General features: G+C 56.6%; 1 protein-coding gene across 2 annotated transcripts in view; it reads left to right on the top strand.

Annotated features, from left to right (window-relative positions):
• Positions 1–19,860, top strand: part of ADPRHL1 (ADP-ribosylhydrolase like 1) — a 64,015-nt gene that overhangs the window by 27,319 nt on the left and 16,836 nt on the right. The window contains exons 4-7 of one of the 2 annotated variants that reach the window (XM_055097045.2): positions 408–548; positions 4,371–4,498; positions 5,800–5,932; positions 7,167–7,320. In XM_055097045.2, coding sequence (XP_054953020.2) covers positions 408–548; positions 4,371–4,498; positions 5,800–5,932; positions 7,167–7,320 — 556 coding nt within the window. Of the gene's footprint in view, positions 1–407; positions 549–4,370; positions 4,499–5,799; positions 5,933–7,166; positions 7,321–17,438; positions 19,796–19,860 lie in introns of those variants that run through there. The other variant, XM_034937055.3, reaches the window with a different exon arrangement.

Raw genomic sequence — 19,860 nt, 5'->3', positions numbered from 1 at the left:
AAGGGAAGCCGTGGCGAGCCACGCGGGTGAACCTGAGGATGCGTCCTGAGTGGAACACGCCCGCCACAAAGGGACAAATCGCGTGCGGTCCCACGAGGAGCAGGCACCCAGAGCAGTCACATCCGGAGACAGAAAAGTCAACTGGGGGCGGCCAGGGCCTGGGGAGGGCGGTGGGGTGAGTGGAGTGGGGACAGAGCTACAGTTTGGGAAGATGGGGAGTTCCAGGGAGGATGGAGAATGTCCACAGTGTGAACGTGGTTAATGCCGCCAAACTGTGCACCTGAACATGGGAAAGACGGAAAACGAGCAAACCCTTCCTCGGGGGTCCCACGCAGCGTGGCGGGCGGCCCCAGGCCCTCCCAAGCGGCCCAGGTGATGGTGCCCCCTCTCTCTTCCCTGCCCTCCAGGCTTCCTGGGCTCCCTGTGCACGGCCCTGTTTGTGTCGTTCGCCGCACAAGGAAAGCCGCTGGTCCAGTGGGGGAGAGACATGCTGCGGGCGGTGCCGCTGGCAGAGGAGTACTGCAGGAAGACCATCCGGCACACGGCAGGTGAGCCGCTCCCCCGGCCCCAGTCCGCACTCAGAGCAGATCTGGACGGATCCAGCCCCTCCATGGGCCCCCAAATACTTCAAGGCGCTTTCGCTCTTAGATGGAACTGGGAGGGCCCTGTCCGGGCCATGTGAGCAGAGCTGGCCTCGCAAGGCAGGCCCCATGCTGCTCCTGACCAGTCTGCCTCTGCCCTGACCTGGGAGGCTTTGCCTCCCCACCCGGAGCCTCAGAGAGACCTGAGCCTGCCGGGGACATTTGCCTCCAGCGGGTCCACCCGTCCCCGTCCACCCCAGCCCGCGGCACCAAGCGACTGGCAGCCACTGGGATGTGCGTGGGACCCGTGGTGACCCCTGGAAAAACTCTGCTTCTGCCGGTTTGGGCGAGCTCAGGGCTGGGCCCTTCCCTCAGGAGCCCCATGAGGCTGGCCGGAGGCAGGGACAGCAGGTATGGGACTAGGAAATCCGTGACGGTTCCGGAAGATTCTTCCACCCCACGGGAGGTGCCGTCTAAGAGGGGAGGGGGCGGCAGGGGGAGCACAGGCAGCTTCATGCAGCCTTTGGCGTCCTTGCATGGTTGAGGAAATTGGAAATAACGTATCCAGTGTGTGTGTCCTGGAGAAGGAGAGGGAGGATTTGAATGTAGGATCAGGTTTGCTTATTTTTCAAAACAGCCTCAGGCTGAAGTCTTCTTGATTTTTTTTTTTTTTTGAGATGGAATCTGGCTCGTCACCCAGGCTGGAGTGCAATGATGCAATCTCAGCTCACTGCAACCTCTGCCTCCCAGGTTCAAGCAATTCTCCTGCCTCAGCCGCCCAAGCAGCTGGGATTACAGGCATCCGTCACCACGCCTAGCTAGTTTTTTGTATTTTTAGTAGAGACGGGGTTTCACCAGGTCGCCCTGACTTCAAGTGATCCGCCCGCCTTGGCCTCCCAAGTGCTGGGATTACAGGCGTGAGCCACCTCGCCTGGTCTGAAGTCTTCTAGAAACAGAAAAACCAGTGAATCCCTTTATTTCCCCTGCAAGGCACAGGCACGTGTTCTGAAATGCCTTATGGGGGTCTGGTGCACAGCTTTCCACCGGGGTGCAGGCATGGATACCTGCCTGGACGTGGCTCAGGGGCTGCTCAGCCACCAGGCCTGTGCTGATGGGAGCAAGAAAGTCAGCGTCCGCACACAGTCAGTACCTCCTTGAGTCACTGCTCTGTGCTCCCTGTGACCGGGCCGTCCTCAGGAAGCGTGACTGCTGAGCACACCTGGCAGGCCACAGCACACTTTGTTTCCAGTGGTTTCATCTCTCTTACCGTTTGGTGTGGGAGCGGTGGGAGATGGCTAAGCGGAGGTTGCAGTGTGCCAAGATGGTGCCACTGCACTCCAGCCTGGACAACAGAGAGAGACTCCGTCTCCAAAAAAAAAAAAAAGAAAAAAAGAAAAAAGAGGCCGGGCGTGGTGGCTCACGCCTATAATCCCAACACTTTGGGAGGCCGAGGCAGGTGGATCACCTGAGGTCAGGAGTTCGAGATCAGCCTGACTAACATGGAGATGGCTAAGCCAGTGGTGCCGGGTTCTTTCCAGCTGAGGTTGTTGTCTGCAGCCAGGGGCTAAGTCATCTCCCTAACCCCAGGAGAGTCGCCCTGACCCACCTTAGAAACAGGTGAGCAGTCAGGCATGGGGCCACGCCATTACTGAATTCACAGTATATTAACGAATGTTCTCCCAGAACTTTGGTATTCAAAACGGTTTTCCTCAAAGCATTTTCTGAGAACCGTTGGAATTATCTGAGCAGCAAAGCCTCCTCCCCTTTGTGTTCATGGAATGTTTCCGACTGTTCTTCAGAAAGCTTTATTCTTTCTCTTAGGGATTTGAAATGCGCAGATACCAGTTTAAAGCTCTGAGAAACAATCCTCCAAATCTGTTATTTCAAATTTGTTTAACCCAGAGTTTCATGAATTCCCTTGACACAGAAACCTTTTTAACAGAGCATCTAAAATCATCCAGAGATCGTTAAGTCCCGTAGGACACCCTCCGGAAACACTGCTCTGGGCTTCTGACCGGCCCACCTGACACGGCCCTCTGCAGTGAGGACAGTTCACAATTAGCTCCCTGCTTTTGTATTTAGACGTCTGTTTCCGACTTGGCCAACCCCGGCTGACTCGGGTGAGAGGCAGTGCTTTCAGTCTGCGCCCAGGTCCATGTTGACGCTCCACCCGGAGTTTCAGGCCCTGTGGGTTCATGGGATGCACCTGTGGCCGCTGCCCTCTTCCTTTTGCGTCTTTCACTTCCAATTTCATGTCGCTGAACAAGACCCTAAGGGGGCTGGACTTTTCCTTGTGTGAAACCAAGTTGGCCCAGAGTTTCGGAGGGCCTGAGTCGCGGGTGCCTGCGAGCCTCGTCCAGGTCCTGGTCCAGGGCTCTCCTGGCCTCCCTGTGGCCTGGAGCTCTGTGGCAGGAGCGTAGCCTCCCCGCTGCAGCCCTCCAGCTCTGCTCTCCAGCGCCCTGAGCTCTCCAACCACGGCCAGGCAGACAGGATCTGTGCCCTGTCACCTCATGTGATCGGCACACGTGTCCCTTGGTCCTGACAGCCACCAGCGGCCTGCATGGCTCCCACCCTCTGTGGCTCCCGCGGTGCCAGGGAGCAGGAGGTGGGGTGTGGCGGGCAGGGGTGCTCACCGTAAGGCAGGCAGGAGGGCAGTGGGCCCGGGTCTGGGCAGCTGCACGCCTCCTGGCTCCACGGCGGGGAAGGCGATTCCCTGTGGTCTGTAGGGTGTGTAGCTGCAGGTTCAGACTCCCTTCTGAGTCAGCGTCCTCTTGGCCAGATGACCTCCAAGAAGTCCCTAGAGCATTCAGGGGCTTGGATTTCAGTTAGGAGTAATGAAACATGCCACGCCCTGCTCTGCAGGCACAGGGCTAATGCAACAATGTAACGAGAATGCTTTTGCCCCATCTCCATCTTGCTTGCTGTCCTTTCAGAGCAGCTAAAGGCTGGGCATGGTGGCTCACGCCTGTAATCCCAGCACTTTGGGAAGCCGAGGTGGGAGGATCACTTGAGGTCAGGAATTCGAGACCAGCCCGGCCAATATGGTGAAACCCCATCTCTACTAAAAATACAAAAATTAGCCGGGCGTGGTGGTGGGTGCCTGTAGTTGCAGCTACTCAGGAGGCTGAGGCAGGAGAATCGCTTGAACCCAGGAAGCGGAGGTTGCAGTGTGCCAAGATGGTGCCACTGCACTCCAGCCTGGGCAACAGAGAGAGACTCCATCTCAAAAAAAAAAAAAAGAAAGAAAAAAGAGGCCGGGCGTGGTGGCTCACGCCTGTAATCCCAACACTTTGGGAGGCCGAGGCAGGTGGATCACCTGAGGTCAGGAGTTCGAGATCAGCCTGACTAACATGGTGAAACCTCGTCTCTACTAAAAATACAAAAATTAGCCGGGTGTGGTGGCGGGCAGCTGTAATCCCAGCTACTCGGGAGGCTGAGGCAGGAGAATCGCTTGAACCCAGGAGGCAGAGGTTGCAGTGAGCCGAGATCACGCCACTGCACTCCAGCCTGGGGGACGAGAGGGAGACTTCGTCTCAAGAAAAAAAGAAAGAAAGAAAGAAAGAAAGAAAGCAGCTACAAATGTCAGCATGTTGGTAATTCTGGACAGTCGCTCAGTTGTTTACTCCAGGACAGGTGCTCGGCTTCTCCACATGCCTGCAGCTGGGTAGAGGGGGCATTGCCACTTCCCCGCCACACACACGCCCCCACCCTCCCCACCCCCAACTCCCTGCACCCGCCCCACTCCATGGATGCCATTGTGTTCAGCTCCCCCTTGTTCTTTATGTTTAGAATACCAGGAGCACTGGTTTTACTTTGAAGCTAAATGGCAATTTTATTTGGAGGAGAGGAAAATCAGTAAAGACTCAGAAAATAAAGCCATCTTCCCCAACAATTATGACGCAGAAGAGAGGGAAAAGGTAAGCCTTGTCCTGGCACTGGGGCAATGTCTGGCACACCAGTGGTGCTCAATAAGTGCATAGCAAGTGGATGGATGGGTGGGTGGGTAGGTGAATGGATGGATGGATGGATGGATGGATAGATGGATTTTGGATGATGGGTGGGTGGAAGGGTGCGTGAATGGATGGGTAAGTAAATGGGTGGGTGAATGGATGAATAGATGGGTGGATGGATGGGTGGACAGGTGAATGGATGGGTGCGTGGGTGGGTGGGTGGGTATATGGATGGGTGGTTGGGTAGGTGGATGGAAGGGCAGGTAGGTAGAAGCGTGGGTGAATGGATGGGTAGGTAAATGTGTGGGTAAATGGATGAATGGATGGGTGGATGGATGAGTGGATGGGTGGGTGGATAGGTGAATGGAAGAGTGGATGGGTGAATGGGTGAGATGGCTGGGTGGGTGGGTGAATGGGTGGGTGGGTGGATGGATGAGTGGATGGGTGAATGGGTGGGTGGGTATATGGATGGGTGGGTGGGTGGTGGAAGGGTGGGTGAATTAATGGGTAGGTAAATGGGTGGGTGAATGGATGAATGGATGGGTGGATGGATGAATGGGTGGGTGAATGGATGAATGGGTGGGTGGATGGATGAGTGGATGGGTGAATTGATGGGTGGGTGGGTATATGGATGGGTGGGTGGGTGGGTGGGTGGTGGAAGAGTGGGTGAATGGATGGGTTGATAAATGGGTGGGCGAATGGATGGGTGGATGGATGAGTGGATGGTGAATGGATGGGTGGGTGGATGGGTGGATAGATGAATGGATGGTGAATGGATGCGTGGGTGGCTAACCCCATCTCTACTAAAAATACCAAAAATTAGCCACGTGTGCTGGCGTACGCCTGTAATCCCAACTACTCGGGAGGCTGAGGCAGGAGAATCGCTTGAACCCGGGAGGTGGAGGTTGCAGTGAGCTGAGATTGTATCATTGCACTCCAGCCTGGGGGACAGAGCCAGATTCATCTCAAAAAGAAAAGGGTGGATGGATGAAATGGCAGTTCACTAGGAGGGGCCCAGAAAGCGTGGATGGATGGAATGGCAGTTCACTAGGAGGGGCCCAGAAAGCGTGGATGGATGGAATGGCAGTTCACTAGGAGGGGCCCAGAAAGCGTGGATGGATGGAATGGCAGTTCACTAGGAGGGGCCCAGAAAGTGTGGATGGATGGAATGGCAGTTCACTAGGAGGGGCCCAGAAAGCTTGTGCTGTAATATACCCAGAAGTGGCTCCACTTGGGCACACGCCCCTGACCCACGGCTCTCTTGTCAGACCTACAGGAAGTGGAGCTCAGAAGGTCGAGGGGGAAGACGAGGCCACGACGCCCCCATGATAGCCTATGACGCCCTCCTTGCAGCAGGAAACAGCTGGACTGAGCTGTGTCACCGGGCCATGTTTCACGGAGGTGAGATGTTCCTTAATGGCCGTGGCTTCCTGGAGGGTAGCACCCTTCTTCTGAAGCACCCCCTCGGAGTGTCCTAGGACTGCAGGCATTCAGGGGCCACCTCCTGAACCCCAGCATGTGCGTCCGTCTCTTCCTTTCTGGAACCCACTTTGGGAGGGCACAGGCTCCAGGGTACACCTGCTGACCTAAGCGTGCTCATGTGAGGACATTACAGGATACAGGTGCGGCTGCAGGTGCCTGCTGTGAGCTGCAGCAGACCAAGAGTCTCTCACCTGGTCCACGAGCCTGGAGGGCAGTGCAGCCTTAGAATAGGTGGGGTGTGGGGGTGTGGGGGCTCCTGCCCTTGCCACTGCTGCCTCAGGCTGGCCACCTTCACAGGGTTCCATTCCAAGGTCACCGTCATCTTGTCCTTTGCTCTGCAGCCTCTGTGCAAAGTCGCAGACTGTGGCCTGGAGTTAGGTCCTGGGCTCGCATCCTGCTCCATCCGTGCTGGCTCTGTGCCGCCCTGGCCGTCTGGCCATGGAGGGAGAGGAGGAAGCCCAGCAGAGTGGCTGTGGCAGCTCCAGGCAGCTCCTACCCGTAAGGTCAACCCTGTGCCTTGTGGGAGCAGCTGTTATGGTTCTGTGAGACTGGCTGAAATTGCCTCCCTTCAGTGAGGCTTGGAGCTGAGCTTGACCACAGACATGAGCTGGGAAAACACAAATGTGGCCCCGTTTGGTCAGGAAGCCTCTGCACAGAGCCGGCTCAGCCCCTGGAGGGGTTTCCTCCGTGACCTCAGCTCAAGGGTGGGACCATGCGGCCTCGGGCTCCCCTCCCTCTGCCTTCCTTCTGCACCGTCCTGGCGCCTCACTGACTCTTAGTGCTGAAACACCGCTTCACACAGACGCCTGCCCCAGGGAGGGAGAAGGGAAGCGCCTGTCCCCCTCCTGTTTGTTTTTGAGTTTGTTGTTTTCTTTTGAGACAGGATCTCACTCTGTCACTCGGGCTGGAGTGCAGAGAGGCAATCTCGGCTCGCTGCCACCTCTGCCTCCCGGGTTCAAGAGATTCTCCCATCTCAGCCGCCTGTGTAGCTGGGATGACAGGCGTGAGCCACCGTGCTGGCCTGCCTGTCCCTTTTATCAGCTGCCCCCAGCAGAATTGGGGTTTGGCCCACCTTAGGGGCGGCCAGCCCCAGGGGTCTTGCAGAGGCCCTGGTCAGGTGGAGCCCACTGCAACTGCTGCCTTTGCGTTTCAGGGGAGAGCGCGGCCACGGGCACCATTGCAGGCTGCCTGTTCGGGTTGCTGTACGGCCTGGACCTCGTTCCCAAAGGCTTGTACCAGGACCTGGAGGACAAGGAGAAGCTGGAGGACCTGGGCGTGGCTCTCTACCGCCTGTCCACAGAGGAGAAGTAAAGCCATTTCTGCCACTTTCCCCCTAGAGAGCCGATTCCACCCCGGGGCCCGTAGGGCCCTCTCGCAGCCCCTGGGTGAGGGTGTCTCTGTGAGGCTCCACTGCGGTCTGTGCCTGACTGGCCACATCTAACTCTCTGTTTCCAATTTCAGAATCCTAACTGTTGCATAAAATACATTGTTTGTCCTGCGAGAATATTTTCCGTCCTCCACCATCAACATTGACACTGCATAGATTTGCCGCACTTGGACCTCCATGCGTGGCACTCACCCGCAGTCTCCTGGACAGGCGGTGTATTTTATTCTGTCGCAGAGCTAATGCTGTTTACTCACTCACTTCAACAACACTAACTGCGGTGGTGGCCTCCAGCAGGCCCCCCGCTGCAGACCCTCTGTCCTGCCTCTGCCTCCAGGCATGCGTTTCCCTGTGAGGGCCAATGCACCGCCTCCCCCCACCCCCCACCCTCCCATGTCCACAGTGGGTCGTGTGTTCCTGGACAGAGAAACAGTCCACACTGGGGCCTGCGGGACACATATAGCAGCATTGCTCTTAACCCCACCCACCTTTTTAATCACACTAGATTTTAAGATCAATCCCTTTTTGAAACAACTCACGGAGAAAACCAGAACATAAATGGCCTCCTGCCAGCTCCGGCGTCTCTCTGTGGTCTGCCTTAGTGGGCCAGGTCCAAATGCAGAGAAGGCCTTTCCCTTCCGCGCCTGCCCCACCGGGCTCGCTGACGAGGAAGCGCTGTCCCTGTGATGAGGTTCTCTCTCAGAGAGTCTTGGAAAAGAGACCACTTGCTCTTGTTTAAAATAAATTTGGACGTGATTTTTCCATGCAGCATCTGGTGTGAATAAAACAGCAGTTGACTGATGTTTACCGCTGTGCTTGGCCGCTTGGCTAGGGCCTCTCTTTTTGTTGTGATTTCATTAAAGGGCTCGCCTCTGGGCAGAGTTGGAATCCCAGAGGAAGCCTCAGCCTCAGGGAGAGAAGGCCGCGGGGCAGAAAGCCTGGTTGGTTGGAATCTCTGTGGGCATCCAAAATACAAGCCCTACCCCCACGGGCGTCTTCTTCTATGGGATGATTTGAAAGGGGAAAGTGGTGATGTCTTTATGCTCCCACTTAGGATTCCTGTGTGAGTGGACTGGCAAGAGAGGCTGGTGGACTTCACAGGTGGGGGCCACGGACTCCCAGCTCCCAGGCGCGTTGGGTCCAGGCTTCCCGGACCAGCCCTGCCAACCACTTCCAGGCGCCTCACTCCCCGGCCGCCTCCCCTTGATGGAAACGACCCCTGCATTCATTCAGTGCAAGGAGCAGGCGTGTCCCAGGGGTAGAGGTGTCCCGGGGGTAGGCATGTCCCGGGGATGGGCGTGTCCCAGGGATGGGGGTGTCCCCAGGGGTAGAGGTGTTCTGGGGGTGGGCAAGTCCCGGGGATGGGCGTGTCCCAGGGATGGGCGTGTCCCAGGGGTAGAGGTGTCCCGGGGATGGGCGTGTCCCGGGGGTAGAGGTGTCCCGGGGTGGGCGTGTCCCGGGGGTGGGCGTGTCCCGGGGGTAGGGGTGTCCCGGGGGTGGGCGTGTCCAGGGGGTAGGGGGTGTCCCAGGGGTGGGCGTGTCCCGGGGGGTAGGGGTGTCCCAGGGGTAGGCGTGTCCCGGGGGTGGGTCTGTCCTGGGGATGGGCGTGTCCCGGGGGTGGGTCTGTCCTGGGGATAGGCATGTCCTGGGGGTAGGGATGTCCTGGGGATAGGCATGTCCTGGGGGTAGGGATGTCCCGGGGTAGGCATGTTGGCGGGGGGTAGGGGTGTCCCAGGGGTAGGCATGTCCCAGGGGTTGGCGGTCCTGGGGGGTGGGCGTGTCTCAGGGCGTGTCCGGGGTAGGGTTGTCCCAGGGGTGGGCGTGTCCCAGGAGTAGTGCTGTCCCGGGGTGGGCGGGTCCCGGGGGTGGGCGGGTCCTGGGGCTAGGGGTGTCCCAGGGGTAGGGGTGTCCCAGGGATAGGGACACACTTTGCTTTTTCCATAGAGATGCCCCGTTCGTTTTGTGGGAAGTGTAGTCCATGCTGATGGAGGAATCCGTGGCCTTCTATGCTGCAGCAATGTGGCTCCATGCTGAGCTTCCGAATAACTGGACTAACTGTGCTGCTACTGGTGCTTTAAGTCAGAAGAACCAGAGAGACAGGCACACGGGGGCGAAGGGCCTCACGTCACACACATCCATGGAGTGTGGTCCCAGCACCCGTGGGTGTGGGGAAATTAACTGAGAATTACCTTTCAGGAAAAGAAACCCAATTAAGGTAAGTCGGAACTGTTGCTAGCATAAGTAACACGGTCGTAGTACCCGTTTTGCCTGCTTACCGGAAAGTGGCCTTCCCTCTCCACCCTGCTGTATGAAGAGAAGGCCAGCTCGCATGAGCAGGGCGTGGCTGGGTTCAAACAGGGTGGACTCGGTCTCCATCCGCAAATCAAACCCCTCCGTGAGAATCAGAAAGTGAGTCTATTTACAAACTGATTATAGATTAAAACACACAAACACAAAATCCACAAGCATCGTAAACAAAAGCTGGCAGTGCCTTGCTTCACTTTCCTGTTACAGAGACACCCAGAAGTTGAAAAGAAAAAGCCATAGAAAGCACTGAGGGGACACTGAGCCGACTCTGCTGTTTAAAACGGCACCGGCAGGTTTCATTTTTGCGATAAAAATGACGTGTGCACAGCTTCGCGAATCCAAATGCTGTTAAAGGCGGCGTGTGGGGAAAGCTGCTTCCAACCAGCCAGATAACACGGCCACGGTCGCCTAAGCCTCCTCCCAGGAGCCTCCTCACACACACCCCCCGGGCTGTGCGCCTGTGTGAGACACACCTGCTTATGTGAGATAACAAGGCCACGCTCTCCTCCCAGGAGCCTCCTCACACACACCCCCCCGGGCTGTGCACCTGTGTGAGACACACCTGCTTATGTGAGATAACAAGGCCACGCTCTCCTCCCAGGAGCCTCCTCACACACAGCCCCCGGGCTGTGCACCTGTATGTGAGACACACCTGCATGTATGTGCTATGCCACACTATTTCTTTCCCCAAACAGGAAGCATGGTATATGTCATGGTTTGCTTTTGGCTGTTTTCATTAAACTAGGTTTTAAAATATTATTCTGTATCACCATACATAGACCAATCTCCGCCTTTTTAACTGCTGCCTAGTATTCCATTGTACTCCTGTGCCATAATTCAAATACCCCATGGATGTGGCTCTCAGTGGTTTCCATCGCGTGAGTGGCATTTGCAAACACCTGCTCTTATGGCGACTTCCAGTGTTGCTCCCCAGCTCTTCTGAAAAGGACTTAGTCTCTCCCTACAGCGCAGCGATGCCGTAGTTCATTCTAGGATTCATTTTTGTATTTAATTTTTCTGAAATTGTGGTGCATCTTATGTTTTATGGTGTCCATAGTTTAAGTGATGGAGTTTTTATTTTTCTTTCTCCAAGACATTCTTATGAAATAAGGTGTGGCCAGATGCAGTGGCTCAGGCTTGTAATCCCAGCACTTTGGGAGGCTGAGGCGGGAGGATCACTTGAGCTTAGGAGTTTGAGACCAGCCTGGGCAACATGGCAAAACCCCATCTCTACCAAAAAAAAAAAAAACACAAAAATTAGCTGGGTATGGTGTTGGCGCCTGTAGTCCCAGCTCCTTGGGAGACTGAGGTGGGAGGATTGCCAGAGCCTGAGAGGTTGAGGTTGCCGTGAGGTGAGATCACATCACTGTACTCCAGACTGGGTAACACAGTAAGACCCTGAAAAAAAAAAGAAAGAAAGAAAAAAGAAAGGAAGGAAAAGAAGGAAGGGAAGGGGAGGGGAAGGGGAAGAAAGGAAGGAAGGAAGGGAGGAAGGAGGGAGGGAGGGAGGGAAGGAAAAGAGGGCACATTTTACAACCTCTTAGGCCCAGCAAGGTGTAGCTCCCCAGGGGTTCTTCTCTGGGAGCATCAGCGTTGCACATCCCTGTGGATCCGCATCTCTTGCAAGACATCAGGCACCAGGAAGGGTCAGGCAGGAGGATAAGTGCCTCTCACTCCCAGGTGGCAGACAAGGGTGCTTCAGAGGCAGGTGGGGTCCAGAATATGCCCATTCTCAGCCTGAAGCTATTGGCAGACACCTTTCTCTCAGGCCCACGGATGTGAGGTCCAAAGCCAGGACTTGGGATGGAGAGTTCCAATCGTGGCTGAGAAAGGACATGTGTGTCCTCACGAACACACCACACAGAAGTCACACGCTAGGAACATGTGCCATGTGGGAATATGAGCATGTCAGTAACACACACATGTTTAGACTTCAGGCTGATTTAAATGAATCCGTTTTCCCAAACTCTTTGATTAGAGATTTTGCATTTATATTTAAAATTATTGTGTCCAGTGTTTTCATATCTGAAAGCCATGGCAGAGCTGTCCTTCCTTTCCCACGTTGGAGGAAGCGGATCCAGGGAGGCTCCGTGACTTGAGTGGGCAGGGCAGCCGCTCAGAGCGCCCAGCCGAGGAAGTGGCGAAGCCCAGCCCCCGTTAGACCGAGAACCGTGCTGCTGCAGGCTCCCTAATGGCCAGCCCTGCGGCAGGTGGCATTTGAATGTTATTTCCCCTAGCTATTCCATGCTCCACTACAAGCGGGGCCCTTTTTACTACCCCCATTTTGTAGACAAGGAAACTAAGATTCAGGGAGTCTGAGTATTTCTCCCAGAGCTGCAGTTCATGAGCACAGAGTAGCTTTTAAACCCGACGCATCCAAAAACCACACTCAAGGCTTCTCCCCTTCCCCTAATTCTGGGAGACCTCACCACCACCACAGCCCTCAGCAAACCCTGGCGATTGCATAACCTCAGGCCCAAGCTGCCAGAAGCCAATGCCACCTGTTTTGGCTGTGGGTATAAAAATTAATAAAATATCAGCTGATAAAATTGGTAATACCCAAATTGATGTTCAATCCAAACATCTGTGCTTTAAAAACTCCATCATTGAAATGCATTCCAAAGGTCCCATTAGGTTGGAAATAACTGGAATCTCAGTGCAGGCACTGCAGCTCCCCTGGTTAAAATCCCTTGTGTGTAAACACATTTCCAGTTAACACACAGAAGCTCCCCTGGTTAAAATCCCTGGTGTGTAAACGCATTTCCAGTTAACACACAGAAGCTTCCCTGGTTAAAATCCCTCGTGTGTAAACGCATTTCCAGTTAACACACAGAAGCTCCCCTGGTTAAAATCCCTGGTGTGTAAATGCATTTCCAGTTAACACACAGAAATAAGTTATCAGCTCACTTAGCCTGTTGCGGGAAAAGCATTCACATGAGTCTCAAAGAACAGCCTGAGACCGTCTCAGGATTCGTGTGCCACATCCCAAGCAGCGGCTGCTGGTCAGCAAACAAGGGCTGAGACAGACAAAGGCAGGGACCGCGCCTGATCTGGGACAGACAGACAAAGGCAGGGACTGCGCCTGATCTGGGGCACTCTGTGTCTGGCACCACACACATCGCGAACGTTCTGTCTGATGGCCACAGGGGCGGTCCCCAGGGTCTGAACCATCGTGTGGCCCTGTGGGCAGCATCTCCCTGCCTTCCCCACCCTCCTTGTACCCTGAGAAGGGCGATCGCCCAGGACCCCCCACTCTGGCTCTCCCTCGGGCAAGACAGGCTGCACGACCTGGGGCCCTGGTGGTGCCGGCGGGGACCATGACCAGCCTGCAGATTGGGGGGACAACCTTGTCTTGTCCCACACACCAGGAAACCAGAGAGCACAGAGTCCCCGGGGCCCTGCCAGTGGGGTGCTGGTGCATCCGGGGTTCCGCAAAGCATCGCCTCTCCCAGCAGCCGTCTGTGCTGTCATGGTCCTTGAATGACACCTGTCATGACGCAGCTTTGCTGTCTCCCTCTCCTATCTTAATGGTTCACTTTTAAGTTTGTTTCAAAAAAACTAGCTCCGACAACTCCCACGCCCCTTTGCCCAGCATCAGCAGCCATTAATATTTTCCCTCGTCTCTCACTGCACACACGCGTGCATTCGCACGCACACACTCACACATATGAGCACGCACACACAATTGTTTCTGAACCATTTGAGAATAACCTGCCGACCCTGTATCCTCTCACCATAAATATTTCAGATGAAATTCCTCAGAAAAGACAGGTTCTTCTTAACCACTGTTTGCTTATTCAAAATCGGAATTTAACCTTCAATAATGCTATTATCCAACATAACAGCATCCTGTTGCAATATAATATACTATATTGTGTTTTTATTATGTGTTAGAAATTGTGCCTACTGTTTCATTGGTTTCCTTTATAATCTATATGTTTGTAGCACAAATTGGTGACAGAAGCTCACTAACCCGATACCCTGTATGTCCCACAGGTACTGAGGGGCCCCAGGCAGTTGCTGTAATTAGGCGGCAGGCAAGCGTCCCTGGAACCCTCTGCTGACTTACTCATTTCTCAGGCCTGGAAGAGCATCCAGCGCTTATGGCCTCAGTCAGCCTGGGATGGACAGTGACCCCATTATCAGTCACAGCCGGCCGACTGGACATCCCTTCGTTGGTCACTGCTGGTTTACCAGACGCCCCTTTGTGGGTCCCAGCTAAGTCAGTCACATATAAGATCTTATGTAGGTCACAAAAAGATGTTCAGGTCAAGGCCTTGGGGTATCCTAGCCCAAAAGTCCACATCGATCATTAGCCAGATTTATTTCCAGGAAATACAGATACTCAGGTTCTCCAGCTGATTCATTAGTACAGTCTGAGCTATTCCCCACCTAGTTACACAAAATCAACAGGGAGCAGTTAGCAAACACTTGTTCTCGGCTTTACTAGATGGACGGTGACCGTTGCAATGATGCTCAGAAGCTGCTGGGGAGGGGATTGGCCAGATCAGCTCCGCCGCCGCCTGAGGGCCACTCTCGGCCACCCCACGGGATCCCAGCCGGGCCCCTGGCCTTCCAGGATTTTTAGGAAGTACTCATCCCTTGGGGTTAGATTTTCTTTTTCATAAATCTAATATTAGATTCTTTATTAATCTCTCCTCAGCCTTTGGGCTAAGATCAAGTATAGATTTATTTGTAAAATGTTAGGAGCCTCAACTTAAAGGGATCTGTGTTATTTAAAACCAATTTTAAAAAAACTACTAAGGAGGCGAGCTTGCTTCTCTCTCTCTCTTTTTTTTTTTTTTTTTTTTTTTTTTGAGATGGAGTCTCACTCTGTCACCCAGGCTGGAGTGAAGTGGCACGATCTCAGCTCACTGCAACCTCTGCTTCCCGGGTTCAAGTGATTCTCCTGCCTTAGCCTCCTGAGTAGCTGGGACTACAGGTGCACACCACTGCGCCCAGCTAATTTTTGTGTTTTTAGTAGAGATGCGGTTTCACCCTGTTGGCCAGACTGGCCTCGAACTCCTGACCTCGTGATCCGCCTGCCTCGGCCTCCCAAAGTGCTGGGATTACAGGCGTGAGCCACCGCACCCAGCCCTTCTCTTTTTATAACACTAATTCGGTGGACCCTGTCTGGTCGCCTGGAGCCGGCCACTGAGCCCACGCCTGGCTGGCCTCTGGGCAGAACGTTTCCTGTCATCAGTAGGGCAGCTGGGCCATGGAGGCCACTTACTCAATGCCTTTGGTTAAACCCTTTCCAGGTCCACACTCTGCTTGGGGACCACATCGCGGGCAGGCGTTTCTCACCCTGCCCCGCCCGGACACTGGCAGGTCCGCGTCTCCAGAAGGGCTCTCGTCCCTCTAGTCTGACCAGCAAGAACCCCAGGAGCCCAAAGGTGCAGCCCCAGTGTCTCTGTCCATGAGCTGTGGAAGGGACTCTGCCACCGCAGCTGCTAAACGGCCCCTCCCCTCTCCTCACCTGCCCCAGGGGGTTGCTGGGCGCTGGCTACCTAGGGAGGTGTCGCCCTCCCTGATCTTCATGGCTTCAGGGGAAAATGGGCACAGAACAAGCAGCCATAAAAACAGAAGAGGCTGAGCTGGGCATGGCTCATGCCTGTAATCCCAGCACTTTGGGAGGCTGAGGGGCATGGATCATGAGGTCAGGAGTTCGAAACCAGCCTAGCCAACATGGTGAAACCTCATCTCTAAAAAAATACAAAAATTAGCTGGGCGTGGTGGCGGGCCCCTGTAATCCCAGCTACTTGGGAGGCTGAGGCAGGAGAATGGCTTGAACCTGGGAGGCGGAGCTTGCAGTGAGCCGAGATCACGCCATTGCACTCCAGCCTGAGTGACAGAGAGAGACTCCATCTAAAAAAAAAAAAACAAAACAGAAAACAGAAGACCCCCGCTCAGCACACTCAGGGAGATGTGCAGAGGCACGTGGCCCTGCCCCTGGAAGAGGAGCATTGGCACCACAGCGACAAGAGCAGTTCCACGGGCACAGATGGAGCCACAGCCAGGACGTGTGCCCCCAGACAGGCCCGTAGTGCCCTGAGAGCATATCGGGGAGGCCGGGACTGAGCTGCAGATGGGAGGGAAGCCGGGGGCTGAGCCGCAGAGGGCGGGGAGGCTGGGGACTGAGGGCAGGGAGGGTGGGGGCCAAGCTGCCAAGGGGAGGAAGGGGGGGCGGCTCCAGGCTCATCCGCAGAGGGGCAGGAAATGGCAGGGCAGGCCTCTGGTGTTGATGGAGGCCCAGGACATGTTTTCTAAGCGCTGTTGGCTGAGGGCATCCAAGTGTCCCTGTCAGAAACGTGGAGGCTGGCACAGGGATGTGTGTGACATGGCTGAGGCTGGTCCGTGTTCTGAGCAGGCTCCTGGAACAGCCAGACAGTTGTAGGCCCAGCTGCCACGTGAAACCGGCCCTGCCCTTCTCTCAGAGGAGGAAACTGCAGCTGAGGGTGTTCCCTGCCTGAGGGCTCTCCGAGCAGGGCCAGGCTCGGGTGAGCCCAGCACAGCCACTGACTGGGCAGAACAGTGACCTCCAGGCCCTGCTGGCCAGAAGGTCCCCAGCAAAGAACCTGCCAACGGGGGCTGCTGTCCATGTCAAGGTGGGCCCGGGTGTGTCTCCTGCGCTGTGACGGCCTCTAGTCTCACTGTATTTTCAAACGACCTCTCTGGCTGGCCAGAGCCACCAACAACTAAATTAGGAAAGCCGGGCACCCTGCTGTTTATATTGGCCCCTGGGAGGAAGACATTCCATTCCCTGTGGGTTCTGCAGCTTGTCCAAGTGCTGAGGGGACGCTGAGGGAGGCCCGGTCTCGCCCCGCACTGCTGAGCGGGCAGCGGTCACACAGGGCAGCCCAGACTCCCCCAGCGCAGCTCTGACCGGGGGCCTTTGCAGGAGGCTTTGAGGGGCGGGGCTGACGGCCCAAGGGGCAGCACTGGCTCCCGCGCATGAGGACGCGTTCACTCAGCAGCAAGGTGTGCAGCAGGGGTGGGAAAGGGCGGGAGGCCCACCTTCACAGCAAGTGAAGCCCCCGATCACAGGGCGCCTCGGGAGACGCGCAGAGCCCCGCGTGGGAGTCGCCAAAAGTCCTGGGCCCCCCTCTCAGTCCATGACTTGGGGGCATTCCTGGCGTCCATGCTGTTCCCCTTTGTGGGGACACAGAGGTCTGTGTGGGTCACCGTGGGGCTCACAGAGCTGGGCCTCTGGGAAAGGCTCCCTGAGGTGGGGGCATCTGAGCCGGGTTGTGAAGGATGAATAGGAGCTCGTCAGGGAGGCAGCGAGGCTGTTCCAGGCTGAAGGGCACAGCGAGGTTGGGCGTGGAGTGGACAAACAGGGTGGAGGCTGGAGCTGGCAGAAAAGGGGATGGCGAGGAGAGAAACGAGGTTGTGCAGTGGGTGAACCGAGCCTCCACGGGGCGCTGCTGGCGGTGGGTGAACCCGGCCTCCGGGGGGCGCTGCTGGCGGTGGATGAACCGAGCCTCCGGGGGGCGCTGTTGACGGTGGGTGAACCGAGCCTCCAGGGGGCGCTGTTGGCGGTGGGTGAACCAAGCCTCCGGGGGGCGCTGTTGGCGGTGGGTGAACTGAGCCTCCTGGGGGGGCGCTGCTGGCGGTGGGTGAACTGAGCCTCCGGGGGGCGCTGCTGGCGGTGGGTGAACTGAGCCTCCTGGGGGGGCGCTGCTGGCGGTGGGTGAACTGAGCCTCCGGGGGGCGCTGCTGGCGGTGGGTGAACTGAGCCTCCTGGGGGGGCGCTGCTGGCGGTGGGTGAACTGAGCCTCCGGGGGGCGCTGCTGGCGGTGGGTGAACTGAGCCTCCGGGGGGCGCTGCTGGCGGTGGGTGAACCAAGCCTCCAGGGGGCGCTGTTGGCGGTGGGTGAACCGAGCCTCCAGGGGGCGCTGTTGGTGGTGGGTGAACCGAGCCTCTGGGGGGTCTGTTGGCGGTGGGTGAACCGAGCCTCCGCGGGGGCTGCTGGAGGTGGGTGAACCAAGCTCTGTGGGGCGCTGCTGGAGGTGGGTGAACCGAGTCTCTGGGGGGTCTGTTGGTGGTGGGTGAACCGCGCCTCCACAGGGCGCTGTTGGCGGTGGGTGAACCGAGCTCCGCGGGGGGCGCTGCTGGTGGTGGGTGAACCGAGCTCCGCAGAGCGCTGTTGGCGGTGGGTGAACCGAGCTCTGCGGGGCACTGTTGGTGGTGAGTAAACTGAGCCTCCGCGGGGCACTGTTGGCGGTGGGTGAACCAAGTCTCCACAGCGGCTGTTTGCCACCCACGGGTCTGCTGCCAGCCCGCCCGGCTGTGCCCAACGCTGCTCTGGACTCGGGAAAGTAGAGACCAGAACGAACAGGGGTCCCGCCCATGGAGGGGCTCTGCTCTAGTGGGGAGCTGGGCAAAAACAGAGGTGACTTGTTTAAAAGTGCACTCGGATCTTAGAAAATTATAGTGCTGTGGACCGGGCGCGGTGGCTCACGCCTGTAATCCCAGCACTTTGGGAGGCCAAGGCAGGCGGATTACAAGGTCAGGAGATCGAGACCATCCTGGCTAACGCGAGAAACCCCGTCTCTACTAAAAAATACAAAAAATTAGCCGGGCGTCGTGGCCGGCGCCTGTAGTCCCAGCTACTCCGGAGGCTGAGGCAGGAGAATGGCGTGAACCCAGGAGGCGGAGCTTGCAGTGAGTCGAGATCGCGCCACTGCACTCCAGCCTGGGCGACAGAGCGAGACTCCGTCCCAAAATAAAGCAAATTATAGTGCTGTGACAGTAGTCACCCGGGACGTGCCAGCAGCAGCAGCACACGCTGAGCCGGGGGCTCCCAGAATCCCCCAACCAGTGAAGCCCAGAGCACAGAACATGCTGAGCCGGGAGTAGACCCCGGAAGAAGGAACCACCCGCAGGTTCAAGGAACCCAAAGACAGCAGCACCTCTGGGGCTACCACGAGGGGCGGGGACCAGAGAGGGTGAGCGCAATAGTGGGCTGTGGGCGCAGGACTTTGTGATGAGAAGGGGCAGCCCAGGGGAATGGCAGGACAGCAGGGAGCAGGGGAGTGGCCAGGCCAGACCCAGGGAGGAACTTGGTTAATGATGATTGCAAAACACAAAGGCTCTGTGAAGGGGGCTGTGGAAACCCCTCTCGCTCCCGCCCAAGGGTGTCACCCTGAACCGCGGACGCCTCCGACAGCCACAGGTCCATGGCTGAGGACACCTCAGCAAGGCGGGGCTCACCCCAAAGAGGACTTTCTAGCTCTGGCCGAATCCCCTAATCCTCAGCCAATAAACCCAGAAGAGCATCCTGATCTCTGTGAGTGAAAACGTGTCTCAGATGATCACGCTGCGGGGTGTCACGCTGTGGGGTGAAAGCCGGCCGTGACAGCTGAAGAGGTGGACCGGGTGGCCAAGTACGTCCTCCACGCTCACCGCTGGTTGCTGGCCAGGTCTTGATGACACGCTGACCTCATAAGTGGTTACAGACTTAGATGTGCCGTGGAAGAGCTAAACTGGATTTTGAGCCACTATGACTCATAAGGAGGACATGCGGCAAGTCCAACCTATGAGGATCCACTGACACGGCCCCAGCACCCAGAACAGACGCTCAGCCTCGACAAGGGGCTCCGAGTGTGGGGAGTGGTCCTGTCACCAAGCTGCCCACCACCTGAGGCCAGGGCGATGGGAATTTAGAAATCAGCTAGAAATCAGCCTGGAGCTCCATTACTCTCTTCATCCAAGCTCGCCTCCTAACAAGGCAGGAGGATGAGCTGGTTTAATTCCAGCTCTGTTTTTCATCTTTCTATTTGGACGGTGGGACTCAGAAGCCATCAGCGAGGGATGTGGGAAGGGGCGGATTGACGTCACACGTGGCTGAGCCTGGTGGCCTTTATTCAGATGATCAGAATGTCCCCACCGCAAGCAGTCAGCATGGTTCAGTCATCCGAATGACTCACCTGCAAAGTCATTAAGACAACTGAAATGCCCAGAGCGGGGACAAAACGTGTGACAGGCTCTGAGAAGTTCAGCCTCCTCGGGTGAAGGGAGCGCAGCCCTCCACGGGCCACCAAGTCATAGCAGAGGGGACGTGCCCAGAGACGCCCAGCGGAAGGCAGGTAGGGCCGCTGACCCCTCGCTGGGGGTGCAGTCTTCAGAGGGAGCACAATGCCCCCAGGCTGGT

Source organism: Pan paniscus, chromosome 14 (assembly GCF_029289425.2).
Source record: "Pan paniscus chromosome 14, NHGRI_mPanPan1-v2.0_pri, whole genome shotgun sequence".
NCBI classification, from domain to species: Eukaryota; Metazoa; Chordata; class Mammalia; order Primates; family Hominidae; genus Pan; species Pan paniscus.
This window is presented reverse-complemented; position numbering and strand designations above follow the sequence as displayed.